At 47.5% G+C, this 14,150-nt stretch overlaps 1 protein-coding gene across 2 annotated transcripts in view; it reads left to right on the forward strand.

Annotated features, from left to right (window-relative positions):
• ATXN10 (ataxin 10) overlaps positions 1 to 14,150 on the forward strand; it is a 166,576-nt gene that overhangs the window by 52,399 nt on the left and 100,027 nt on the right. For both annotated transcript variants that reach the window (XM_030320922.1, XM_030320926.1), the window contains exons 6-7: positions 2,748 to 2,828; positions 12,140 to 12,305. In XM_030320922.1, coding sequence (XP_030176782.1) covers positions 2,748 to 2,828; positions 12,140 to 12,305 — 247 coding nt within the window. The remainder of the gene's footprint in view (positions 1 to 2,747; positions 2,829 to 12,139; positions 12,306 to 14,150) is intronic.

Consider the following 14,150-nt stretch of genomic DNA (forward strand, 5'->3'; position numbering starts at 1 on the left):
TGTGTCATTTCACTTTTGAGGTTTAGCTGTTTGCTGTGGTTGCACTTCTCGGTGTAAAGGTGAAAGTGCAGATCCGCTTTCCTTTGTGCTCTAGGTGCTATAGATGGTCACGGCGGCCAGGCGCCACAGTGACTGTGACGCGTCTTTCCTCTGTCCCTGCCCATCGCCCTTGCCCTCACCGCCCCACGTCCCTGGAAACTTTTTCAGCCCCATTTCCACCTGTTCAGCACCCACTCCACCGTGGGAGACTTACCCCTTCCTCCACCGAGTGTGTCCCAGTCTGCTGTTGGGCCGTAAGGATTTTATAAACATACTGATCTGAAATCACATTTATCACATGCTTATTAGAATATCTTATTTGTTTAGGAAGAAATTCTCCAAAGTGCCTTTCATTTCCACAACCTACTTGACTTGGGTCTTTTGTCGGTTGTCTAAAAACTGTAATGTCGTGTTTTCCCTGCATTTATGGTTGTCTGAGGTAGGAGGGTACATTGTGAGTCCTTTATGCTGGGAATTGGGAGTGATAGTTGGAGATGTTCACTCCTGCTTTTCAGCCATTCACTGGAGTGGACAGATGTCAGTGTGGACATGGATGAACTCAGAACCACCTTCACCTGAGAGATGTTGTAGGATATCATCTCAGAACTTGGAAAATCTACTTTCTTTTCAACTGCACATGTCATGTTCACCAATCTAGACCCTAGTCTGGGCTGTAAAGTCTCAGTAAATATATGAGAATGATTGAGAACAGACAGAGACAGAGTCTCTGACCGCAGTGAATTTACATTAGAAAACCATAATCAGATGATATCTAGAAATATTCCAAGTTTTTGGCAATTAGCTCATGTAAATAATTGATTTGTCAAAGGAGAAATCACAGGGCAAGTTAGTCTTTTGAACTGAAGGATAATGAAAGTCTAAGGATTTGTGGGATAAAGCTAAAGCAGTGCTTGGAAGGCAATTTATAATTTTAAATGTTTCTACCAGAAAAGAAGAAAGGTCTGAAAGCAGTGACCTTAGGTTGTACTTTGTGAAGACAGAAGAGCACAGTAAAACCCGAGTAGGCAGCAGGAAAAAGCGAACGGTAAGAAATCGGGGCCGAAGTCAGTGACCCAGAAAACAGAAACACACTAGAAAAAATTAACCAAGGCAAGATTGTTTCTTTAAGATCAATAAAATTGGTCAAAAAAAGAAAGGGCGCCATGCCCAGTGTCTCAAAGGAGGGCATGGTCGTCATGGAGTTCGCCGTCAGCGCAGAGCCTGACGTGGGGCTCGGACCCACAAACCGCGAGATCACGACCTGAGCCGAAGTCGGACGCTTAACCGACTGAGCCACCCCGGCGCCCCCTGAAACCCTCTTTAAACCCTTGTCGTGTTTTCCTGGCTGTGGTTCCCTGAGCGCACTGCCATGCTGTTTTTCCAAGTCCTTTTTGTCACCGGTAATTTAAATGCTCTGCTCTCCTCCGGCCTCCTGAACGTCCTGCCCTGGCCCTCTGGTTAGATAAACTTTGTTTTTACTCTGATCCATGAAGTGTGTGTGTTGCCCCTAAGACATTTTTGTCTAATTCTCTGTGTGTGAATCTTTCTCCACTGTTAGCGTTTGGGAAGACGGCTTCTGACCTAGCTCCTGGCCGTTTGGAGCATTGCGCTTTGAACGAGTGTTCTTGGGAAAATGTGTTGAGCTCCAGAAAGCTCAATTATGAACGTGCTTTACGATCACTTCTGCGAACCTGGCTTGAAATGCGTCAGTTTCTGCCGTTGCAGTTTGAGGACTTAACCTCATATGAAAACTGTCTGAGAATTTCGAATATATCCGTTATTACTAGAAATATTTCGTATCAAAGTGTCAATCAGTTATTTTGAAGGCTGTGAAGAAATAGAATACTTATTTAGCTTTTGGTGTTTTATGAGTGACGACGTGTTGTCGTTAATCTGCATCATTTGGTTTACGCTGAAACACATCTGTTAACTTTTTGGTTAAAGAGTTAGATGAACCATGTCCATAAATATATTTAATGCTTCACAGTCACCCTTACTGCTATAACCATGGTTATAAACAGTATCCTCTTTAGTTCCTAAGACTGGAGACGCCCTCCGGCAGATACGATTCAGAAGTAATTAATAATACGACACAGTCTTTTTAGTTGTCACAGGGGTACTTTGAAGAAGGACGCTGGTAATCTTTGCCTCCGGGTCTTCATACGTTGATCTCTGAGTTTAGATGAGTGGTTTGCTTGACAGTGAGGATGTTTTGTTGGTAACTCGAGAGCTTTTACGGACGAGGTAATCAAGCCCGTGTGCCTTACCAGGCTGTTGGCATATGTTTAAATAACATGTATGACATGTCCCGTTGCTCTGGTTGATTTTAGCACTTAACCTTCTGAGTAAAACAGTTTAATGTGTTTTCTGTGTATACCTGAACTTATAGGTCAATTTCATGTTACTGTGAAAATGAAACTTAGATAAAACCTATACAGAGTAGGCCCCTCCCTCCGGTGGAATAAATGAATCATATCAGTACGTTTTTCAGAGGTAAAGTTGGAGAAACCTATTTTGAGGGTTTTTATTTTCTTTTAGCTGTTAATGGAAAAATCGCCTGTGAACCTCTTAAAACATTTTAATATTGCAGCAAATCAAAAATTCAATAAAAAGAAATGTTTTTATGTATGAAACGCCTATAGAGAGATAAGGCTATGTCCATTTTACTATGTTTCTGGTAACCACACTTTTTCCTCCTTTTTTCTTAGGTTCTTGATTATTACAGACCATTTTCTGAAAAGCCCGGAATTGGTGAAAGCCATGTATGCCAAAATGAGCAATCAAGAAAGGTAACCCCAAAAACCAGTGTGGTTTTGAGTATTTAGCATTCCATATAGAGTATCCCGTACACATGAATGAAAAACTGTGTGGTTTCTTAGCTGGCACAAAATCTCTAACTACATGTTTCTGGGTCAGGAATGGTTTCAAATTGGCTGGTTAGCATTACCGCTCGGCCACAACAGGCAGTGATTTACGTGGGGCTGCCGAGTCCAGGTTGATGGCATCGTTCAGTGAGGGCGCGCTCGAAAACCGTGACCGGCACAATGTCAGGCTTGTCCCTTGACGACTGTCTGTAGCCTTGCAACGTGCTCCTGTTCGTACCACCGGTGTGACCATGTGGGACGTGCTCCACCAAAGCTCGTAGGGACCCATAGGTATTTCCGGCAAAGTTGGTGCCCATCTGCCACCTCCCTGCCGTGGCAGTGGGAAGAAGAGTGCCCTCAGAGCACTGAGACCTTGGCTCCGTGCCTCGTTGTGATGGTGGTGCTTCACGTGCCCGTAGCCGGGCCCTTTACCCAGTTGGGGTTCGGTTTCCAGACCTGGACACGGAGAGGACGGTGTGAAACGATTTCCAGTATGAGTCCGGCGGCTTGTGGCTTTCCTAGCCTTACTGGAGACGCTGCCTCGGGAAACATAAAACTTAACTTAGAAATCCCAGGTCTAATGATGAAAAACTGTAAAAAATGTTAATCTTTTGATTGTAGTCACCATTTGTATAATTGCTGTGGTTTTGAAATTCTTACGGTATGTTTGGCTTCCAACAGTTCCGTGTATGCTCCTTTGTAGTCTTGTTGAGGAACTCTCGTATCTTTAATATCTTTGACAAAGAGGAAAAGTTTGTGCTTTTAAAGTCAATTTAAATGCCATGTTTGTGGGGTGCCGGGGTGGCTCCGTCGGTTAAGCGTCCGACTTCGGCTCAGGTCAGGATCTCAGTCCATGAGTTTGAGCCCTGCTGACGGCTCGGAGCCCGGAGCCTGCTTCGGATTCTGTGTCTCCCTCTCTCTGTGACCCTCCCCCGTTCAAGCTCTGTCTCTCTGTGTCTCAAAAATAAACGCTAAAAAAATATAAATAAATAAATAAATAAATAAATAAATAAATAAATAAATGCCATGTTTATAAACCCAGTGCCCCCGCCCCACCATATGCATACTTCTGTTGCAGAAAAAGAATTATTCGTAGTTTTTGACCTAAAATATGTGACACAAGGAACAGGGCTATAAGTTAGGAAATGGCTTTGCAGTGAGGAATACCTGAATGCGAGGAGAATAATGCCTGGTTGAATTGTATTTTTTTTTTAATGTTTATTTATTTTTGACAGAGAGACAGAGTGTGAGCAGGGGAGGGGCAGAGAGAGAGAGAGAGAGAGAGACGCAGAATCCCAAGCAGGCTCCAGGCTCCGAGCTGTCAGCGCAGAGCCCGACACGGGGCTCGAACTCCCAGACCGCGAGATCATGACCTGAGCCGAAGTCAGACGCTTAACCGATTGAGACACCCACGTGCCCCTTGAGTTGTATTTTAATATGCAATTTTGTATTCTTCATATTCCTTACAAAAGATCAGTGTTTAGGCTGCTCCATTATGTAACCAAGACGGTGCCAGACTAAACGTTTTCCGTTTTTATTTAAAAAAAGTCGCAGCCACTGCTTCCCTTCATGGAGCATCTGCTCACCTGTCACCGCCCCTCTTTACTTTTCTTCCAAAGGAGAAGCGCTTTCATTTCCTCGTGTCACTCATTGTACATCATATTGTGTCACACACCTGCGTGCTGCCTTGTGACAGCGCCCTTGGGCTGTCAGCCTGAGAGGGAATGGATTTTGTCTTTGATTCTGGGGTGCCCACGTTTCCCAGACAGTGCTTGGCACGTCACAGGTGCCAGAAAAGGTTGTTTGGATGAAAGCATGAGGCAAATGAATTTTGTCTTTAATGTTTATTTTATTTATTTATCTATTTGTGTGTGTGTGTGTGTGTGTGTGTGTGTGTGTGTGTGAGAGAGAGAGGGAGAGAGAATGAGTGGGGGAGGAGCAGAGAGAGAGAGGAGGACAGAGGATCCCAAGCAGGCTCCATGCTCACAGCAGAGAACCTCATGTGGGGCTTGATCTCCTGAACCATGAGGTCATGACCTGAGCTGAAGTCGGATACTTAACTGAGCCACCCGGGTGCCCTGCGAATGAATTTTCTTATCGTCGGGAAGGTCTATCCAGTAAGTGCGCTTACTTGGGTCATACCGTCTGCCACGTCGGAAACCTCAGGGTCCCCTTTCCGGTTCCCGGGTCAGTGGCCTTGCTGAGGGAGCCATCCCCGTGTCTGGTGAGCTTGCTCTCACCACACCTTTGCTTTACCCTTACGTCCTCTTTGACTGGACTTCGGCTGTGGCCTTTTAAAAAATTGTGATAGGGCGCCTGGGTGGCTCAGTTGCTTGAGCGTCTGACTTTGGCTCGGGTCACGATCTCACAGCTCGTGAGTTCAAGCCCCGCGTCGGGCTCCGTGCTGACAGCTCGGAACCTGGAGCCTGCTTCGGAGTCTGTGTCTTCCTCTGTCTCTGCCCCTCCCCCAGTCATGCTCTCTCTCTGTCTCAAAAATAAACAAACATTGAACAAGATTTTAAAAAGTTGTGATAAAGGACACATAACTTCAGATGTACTACAGTAACCGTGTTCACGTGTGCAGTTTAGTAGCGCCCTGTACACGACACCGTTGTGAGGCCAGCCTCCAGAACTTCCTCACCTTCCAAAACCAGAGCTTCCTTGTTGACAGCTCCCCATCGCCCCTCCCCCAGCCCCTGGCAGCCGTCATCCGACTTTCTGTCCCTATGATATTGATGACAGCGAGTGCCTCCCGTAAGTGGAATCCTGCAGTCTTTGCCTTGTTATGACTGGCTTATTTCACTTATGATAATGTCCTCAAGGTTCATCCGTGTTGTGTCGGGTGTCAGAATCTCCTTCCCTTTTTTTTGGTTTAAAATTTTTTTAACTTTTATTCATTTTTGAGAGATAGAGAGGGAGATACAGAATCCGAAGCAGGGTCCGGGCTCCAAGCTGTCAGCACAGAGCCCGTCCCGGGGGCTCGAACCCACGAGCTGCGAGATCGTGACCTGAGCTGAAGTTGGATGCCTAACCGACTGAGCCACCCGGGCGCCCCTCTCCTTCCTTTTGCAAGGCTGAATCCTCTTCCGTTGTGTGGATGGACCACGTTTTGTTTACCCACTCATCCGTCGGTGGACACTTAGGTTGCTTCTGCTGTTCAGCCCTCCTGAATCAGGCTGCCATGACCACGGGAGGGCAGCGGCCTAAAGTCCGATTGTTCTGATGTTTGTTTCCCGTTCTCTGTTACCTACCGTACTACCGGCATGGATCTCACCCTGCCATTTCAGTGGCAGGTCCTGCCTGCCCAGGACGCGGTTAAATTCCGTGGTGTGGCTGTTTGAGGCCCTTTATAATGTTGCTTCATTTCCAACCCCTGCCCCTTCTCTCCCGGTCACCACGCTGTGGCAACAGAGAACTCCTCTCTGTTCTTGAGGCCTTCCCTGTACTTGTTTGCCTTTGCATGTGTCCCTTTCTCTGCCTGGAACGTCCTGGCCCCCGCCTCTCCTCCTCGTGAATGTACAGCTGACCCTTGAGCCCATGGATGTGAACTGCACAGGTCCACTTATGTGCCAGGTTTTTCCAGTAAGTACAGGACTGTAAGTGTATTTTGTCCTCTTCCTTCTGTTTTCTTTTTTTTTTTCTTCAATTTAAAAAAAAAAAATTATTTCTTTATCTTTTTTTTTCCAAAAGCTTTTTTTTTTTTTTTGATGTTTATTTATTTTTGAGAGAGAGAGACAGAGCATGAATGGGGAAGGGCCACAGAGAGGGAGACACAGAATCTGAAGCAGGCTCCAGGCTCCGGGCTGTCAGCACAAAGCCCAGTGCGGGGCTCGAACTCACAAACCGCGAGATCATGACCTGAGCCGAAGTTGGACGCTCAACCCTCAACCGACTGAGCCACCCAGGCGCCTCTTCATCTTTTTTTTATTAGACACCGAGCACGAGCAAGGGTGAAGGGCAAAGGGGGAGAGAGAGAGAGAGAGAAAGAGAGAGAGAAAGAAAGAAAGAAAGAGAATCTTAGGCAGACTACATGCTCAGGGTGGAGCCTGACCCAGAGCTTGATCCCACAACTCTGGGATCATGACCTGAACCAAAATCAAGAGTCGACCCTTAACCAGTTGAGCCTCCCAGGCGACCCCCCACCTTATGATTTTCTTAATAACCTTTTCTTTTCTCTAGCTTACTTTACTGTAAGAATATAGTATATAACACATATAACATCCAAAATATGTCTTAATCAGCTTATGTTATTGGTAATGCTTCTTGTCAGTAGTGGGCCGTTAGTAGTTAAGTTTGGGGGGAGTCAAAAGTGAAATATGGATTTCTGACCCTATTGGGGGTCGCTGCCTCTGTCCCCTATGTTGTTCGGGGTCAGCTGTACACTCGTGCATTTAGGTCCTTTTCAGAGCTCATCTGAGCTTTTTGTGGTGACCGCCTCGAACAGTTGGCTGAAGGGCCTGAGGCCTCAGTGCTGATGGTGTCCGTGCTGGTGTGTGTGCAGGGGGGCGGGGGAGGGGGTGCAGGGAGGAGGGGAGTGGGGGGGCTCAGCAGAGGCACTCTGTCTGTGATCGAGGAGAGGCTCTTGGGTTCCCTACAGACCCCTTTTCAGGCAGTAACGGGGAATTCTGCGCTCAGAGTGGTACGTTTGCAGGTTAATAGGATGGAAAAGATTGAGTTTTTCTCAACAGGGACAGGCAGTGAACGAACGTGCTTCCTGTGTATCTAGAATGGATGGTCTAGGTGGGCGCCACCTCTGTGACGGCGCTGAGACCGTGTCCTGTGTTTTGTGGTTCCCGTGAGGGGTTCCACTCGAGAGCCCTGTGGGGATACGTGGTGCTTCCTCCGAATCGCCTGACGAGGTGCCCTGGCCGCGGCCCCCGCCTGCTGAATTGCAGTGGCCCGTCGGGTTAGCGGCTGCTGGATTTAAAATCGTGTGAGGATCGGTCAGTGAAACAGGCGGTGTGTTCATTAAGTGCCTGCTGGTGGTCCCTGGGGCCTCGAGGTGACAGCGAGACACCGCCCCTGCCTTTCGTGTGGGCAGGCCTGGCTGGAAGGTGCTGGGCGTGTTTTGCTGCCCTTTCTTGGAGCAGCTGCTTTGGGCTGTGCCCTCGGTTGACTCCAGGCCGCTTGGTGAGAAGCGGTGGCTGCGGAGTCCCAGGCAGTTCCCATGACTGATTGGCAGAAACGAGGGTCTGCACTTACACAGTTCTCTGGTCCCCCTTCCCAGTGAGTCGCGCTATCGTTAGATTGACACAGCTGCCCTCGGAAAACACTATTGTAGTTTCCAGGCTTGTGATCTCTGTAGCAGGGTAACGCGCACAGCGGCGGTGGTTCCGTGGCTCACTGCTTTGGAGAAGTTCCCTCCTCTTGTGCGTCTGTGTTTCTTCTGTCGGATAGGGGTACGGATGGCAGCCTCCCCGTGACATGGCCATAACTATTTGAAACGTAGGATGAAGGGATCCGTGCCTGGCATGCGGTCATCACTCAGTCAGTGAGTTGCTTCTGTGCTCCTGCTCTTCTGCGTCCTGACTTTCCCCCCGGGTAGCACCCTACAGCCTTTCACTTCATCCTCGAAAGACCCCGCGACGTAGGTGTCATTCTTGCCGTTTTCCACGTCGGGATCTGAGGCTTTGTGGGTTAAGGTATTTGCCCTGCCAAGGTGGCCGGCCTAGTGTTTGGACTCAGCGTGTCTGATGCCAGAATCAACAGTCTCCTTCCCCACCACGCAGGAATCTCGTATGCCTGTAGCTTAGGGATGAGCGAGGTTAGTTCGGCCACGGCTTTGCGCCTGCCTGCATCTTGGTTAGCTCGTCCGGGTTAATACAGGTGTTGGCCTTTATGGCACACCATTCAACAAGTGGTATCTGTGGGGCGGTCCACGTGTAAATTCCCAGTTCGTTGGGGCCATCAGCCCTTAGTTGAATTGCAGACATTTAAAAAAAAATTTTTTTTTTTAACGTTTATTTATTTTTGAGACAGAGAGAGACAGCATGAACGGGGGAGGGGCAGAGAGAGAGGGAGACACAGAATCGGAAGCAGGCTCCAGGCTCTGAGCCGTCAGCACAGAGCCCGACACGGGGCTCGAACCCACGAACCGTGACATCGTGACCTGAGCCAAAGTTGGATGCCCAACTGACTGAGCCGCCCAGGAGCCCCAAATTGCAGACGTTTTATTTCCAGAAGGAGAGACTATTATTAACGTGCCCTGCTCATAGAACTCACGCCCTTACAAGCTCCCCCTGCTTCTTGGTACCTCACTCCAGTCCCCCCACAACCACCTTACCCATTCCAGGGTGGTACAGGTGTGGCTATTAACATTAAGCCTGCATTGGGCACCTGGGTGGCTCAGTCGGTTGAGTATCCGACTTTGGCGCAAGTCATGATCTCACGGTTTGTGGTTCGAGCCCCGCGTCGGGCTCTGTGCTGACAGCTCAGAGCCTGGAGCCTGCTTCGGATTTTGTGTCTCCTTCTCTCTCTGCCCCTCCCCTGCTCATGCTTTGTCTCACTCTGTTTCTCAAAAATAAATGAATGTAAAAAAAAAAAAAATTAAAAAAAAATTGAGCTTGCATTAATCTAAGCAGGACTTTCAGATATAAATTTTGCTATAGAATTTTCCCTTAAATGTATGTATTTCCCTTAAACGTATATATTTCCCTTATATGTATCTCTCTCTCTCTCTCTCTATATATATATATATATATATATTGCCTTTTTTTTTTTTTTTAATGAAATGGGAATCCTGATTTTGAGGGCAAACTGTGTAACTATTTAATCAGAAGTGAGTCAGAAATAGAATGCTAATGACAGCCAGTGGTCGAGAGAGAAAATTACAGAAGCTTCGGTGTGCATTAAGGGGTGTGTCCGGTGAGCCTGTGGCAGCCCGAGTGAGGACTTCTGGGTTGAAGAAGGATGGAGGACTCTCACACTGATGTGTGACTTTAGATAGGTGGTCTCTGACGTCTCGCTTCTTCGTTCTTCACCTCTGGGAGAGTCACCAAGTCAGTGAGTGAGTAGCACTGGTATTTTGTTACGTTTCCAAGGAAGTGTCCAGAGTGGTTCCCCTGCAACTGGAAGGAGTCAGGCTTCCCACATGACATCCCCCGGTCCCGGATCACACGGCACTTTTCAGTACACATGTTTTCTGGCTTAGAAATGGAGGGGCAAATGTAATCCACCGTTAAAATACATGATTTCGAAAAAAAATTCTTCCTTGAGCTGTTAAGTCCCACGTGTGAGTCCCACATTTTGATGAGACGGATGGTTTTTGATGGTGGCTAGATGTAGGGGGGGTTGGACAGTTAGATGGGGCCTCTGGTTGGGCCGGCCCCCTTGTAAATGGCAGACGAAAGTGTTTGGACCCACTCCCTGATGATGGGAGCCGTTAAAGGTTTTTATTGACAGATAACAGAATAGAAGTCAGATCATTTAATGAAGTATAACTGATTCTCAGGTGATAGTTAAACTTGACTTGTATTTTTTTATTTTGAACATTCATGTTCTGGTTCCCCCCCCCCCCCCTTAAAATCACTTAAGTCCTCGTCTGCTCTGCTGTCCCGTGTTACAGTCACACAGTAGAGGTGCTTCGCCCGAGCAGGGAGGAGTGTGAGGGGTGGATGGCCTCTGCTGAGCCTGTAAAGAAGGCAGCGTCTGCACCTGTTACCATATCTGGCAGCCGCCGCTTCCAGGCCTCCCTCCGTGTGTCCCCTGGGACTCCAGGGCCTTCCTGCTTCTGCCTGACGAACTTGGGTACCACCCTGGGCCTACTCTTTCTGTCTTGGACCTCACACAACCCCTTCAGGGTCTGCTCCTCCCTTTTCTGTGCTCTGTTCTGAGTCCACGAGGCGCTGAGTTCCCTGAAACCAGAGGTTATGACTTGTCATACCTAGCAGCCATTGTCACGCTTTCCCAGTTTAAAAAGAATATTTTTAGCACAGACATCTGGGTTCCTTTTGGATCATACCTAGTAGGTAGCCTCCTCCCCAGCGTTCCCGGAAAGTCGACCTGCCTGGGGAAAGCGGAAAGCCTGGCTCTACGGCCTGAGAGCACCCCATTCATTTTTAAAGCTTCTGTGTGAATAAGGGAAAACAAAGATGACCCTAGTACTGCACTGTTTGTTGTTCTTTTGTACTCAGTTGAGGGGGTCATCTGTTTTATTTTGGATTAATGATTGCTGTAAGAAATCTGAAGGTTTTAGGAGTTTTGAAAACCAGTAAGGTCTGTGTGTGATTTTTTTTTTTTTTCCCCAGAAGGATGATCTTTCCCATCATTTGGCAAAAATACAGGAAGAGTTTGGTATAGTTTCATTTCATGCTTGAAACTTGCAAGAGTAAACAAACTCTTTTTTTTTGTTTGTTTGGTAAGAAACGCTCCAAGCCTGCTGTAAGTGAATTTCCCCCATTTGCTAAGCATTCCTGTCCTTTCTGGTTTAAAAATGAATGAGAATTATACGTGTAATCTCAAGTCAGAGCGTAATTTTGAGAAACATCCCACTTGCCCTGGTGAGACCTGGTTTTTTTTCTCAGAGAAGGAAAGAGTTTGTTGAATAGGAACACTTACGGGATAACGTAAGTGCTGATGGAAAATCGAATAGGTCTGGTCGTCAGATTTATGTCTCGGTAAACTGAAATGATGAAATAAACAAAGCCAGCCTTCACAGGAAGGACAGCAAAGTGAGTGGCCGAGGCCTGTGGCCCAGGAGCGAGAGCTGGAATCCCGTGTCTGGGTCCTGATGCAGCTCCGCACGCGTGATATGGGGCGTGCGAATTGGCCTCACTGAGCCCTGTTTGCCGTCCTCAGTGCGGGCCGGTGGCAGTGCCTGTCTCTTGGAGTGTCGGTAGAGTAAATGAGATCCGTGTGTGTAAAGCGCTCAGCAGCCCAGGAGTGAGCTGTGAATGGATGTGAGTCCCCCGAACTTTGCTGCTGTTGACATTGTGGACGCGTTATAACACTTGACAGCATTTCTGAAATAACTGAATTAAGGGCTCACAGTAAAGGGCATATGACAGGGGCTCATTTCTGTAGCCACGTCACATCAGAGAAGTCAAGATTTGAAAAAACACGTAACTGATGAAGATTGATTTTATTCACAAAAAATATTTGCCCTAGTTAGACATTATAAACAAAGTAAGGAATTTAACAAATTAAAACATCCTCTTAAAATGCACTCTATAAATATTTTTAGTATGGTGCAATTTCAGTATTTCGTATTTATGTAAAATTTCTTTTATGTTTCACAGAGTCGCCTTGTTGGACCTTATGATAGCGAAAATCGTGGGTGATGAGCCACTGACCAAGGATGACATCCCTGTGTTTTTGAGCCATGCCGAGTTGATTGCAAGCACGTTTGTGAATCAGTGCAAGATCGTGCTGAAACTGACCTCTGAGCAGCACGCTGACGATGAGGTACGAGGACAGGTTTCATAGTCTTGGATGAGAGAGGGAAAGGGAGATTTTCTGACCTAGTCTGGTCCTCCATGAGAATTTCTCTTTTAAAGCTTTAAAATATAGTGCGTAAGTAACATATGGACTGAGTGTGCCCCGCCTCCAAATTCGTATGTTGAAAGTCTGGTGGCCCACGTGATGCTGTTCGGAGGTGGGGCCCGTGGGAGGTGTGAGGTCCTGAGGCTGGAGCCCTCGTGAATGGGATTAGTGCCCTTATGCGAGAGACCCCGGAAGGATCCCTTGCCCCTTCCACCACGTGACGACGTGGTGCGGTTGGCCATCTGCAGCCCGGAAGAGGGCCTTCATTGGAACCCAGCCGTGCAGGCACCCTGACCGTGGACTTGGAGCCTCCAGAACTGTGAGCCATAGATGTTGTCTCTAAGCCCTCCAGTCTGCAGTGTTCTGTTACAGTGGCCCGAATGGATGAGGACAGTATCCTCGGTTTGGAACGGTTAGGAAAACACAGGTAAGGGAAGACAGTGCCCGTCTTCCTACCATCCAGAGTTAACGACTTGAAACAAAATTCTGGTTAACGTATTTTTCCAGGCAGCTAACATCAAATATATGCATGCACACGTGCACAAACATGTATTCTGAAAAATGAAACCGTGCTGTGCTTTTTGTAAGTTTCTGTTTTTTCTTCTACGGAATGTAAGTTTTATGAGGGTAAAAGTTTTGACTCTTACGTCCCTATGTTCATGGTACACAGTAGGCATTTAGTATTGGCTGACTGCATAAACTGTCCATTGTGAATGTCATGAGAAAAGCCAGGGTGGCATTGTAAGCAAAGAACTTGCCACAGCTTGCCCGTCTGGCATTCACGTTGTTCCCACTTGTGCTCACTGTCGCCAGGGCTGTGGTACATGCCTTCACAGTCACATCTTTGTACGTTTGCCTCGTATTAGCCTCGGCGTGAAATTGCTGCCTGTAAGGGTGTATCCCGTTTTAAAGCTTCTGGTCCACATTTGAAATTGCCTTCCAGAAAGTTTGTTTCTTCTGTTCTTGTAGGAGATTCGCGATCATACGCCAGCCTGGTCAGCTTCCTCAAGTATTTTTTTTTTTTTATTCTCCTCAAGGCTGCCCTGGATCATTCGAGTCTTTACCAAGGGGATGGAAGCTAGTTTATGCCGATTCCGCTTCCCTTCTCTTTGCGTGAGAAAGTCTCTTTATTTTTGTCTGTCCCATCTTCCTTCCCTCCTGTCTTAAAGTTAGAATGGTTCTTTCTCTGGAATACTACTCAGCAGTAGAAAGGGATGTGTTTGTCACACAGGCAGAGAGGAATCGCAAACCTGCTGCATGAGGGTAGCCAGAGTAGAGTGCTGAAACTTACCAATAATAACAAAGCCTGCGAAACGTCACCAGGGGCTGGAGGTCTGGAGGGGTGGAATTGATTGTGGGGGGCACGAAGGAACGTTTTGGGTAATGGAAAGGTTGTACCTGGCTGTGTATGTCGACACAACTGTGTACCATACACTCAAGATGGGCGTATTTTTATTGTGTCAAGTATACGTCGGTAACACTGACGTCTGTGGGAATGATGGGTGGGAGGGGCTGCCCTCCACAGGACCACCCACCATGGGGATCCATAGCGTTTTCCAGGGAGCTGTGCGTGATGCCACGAACCTCTTAGCTTCCCTTGTAACCGCGGGCCATGGTTAGGACTTCCACTGTGACAGTAGATTTCCTTCTCGGTGAATGTACTGTTTTCCAGGGTTACTTTGCTGTGGATTTTCTGTGCCGCGTTCCTACAGACCACATTTGCGCTCGTTGGCAAAGCTGGTACTTTCATTCTCATTTCTGTGCTAG

Source organism: Lynx canadensis, chromosome B4, assembly GCF_007474595.2.
Source record: "Lynx canadensis isolate LIC74 chromosome B4, mLynCan4.pri.v2, whole genome shotgun sequence".
In the NCBI taxonomy this organism is placed as follows: Eukaryota; Metazoa; Chordata; class Mammalia; order Carnivora; family Felidae; genus Lynx; species Lynx canadensis.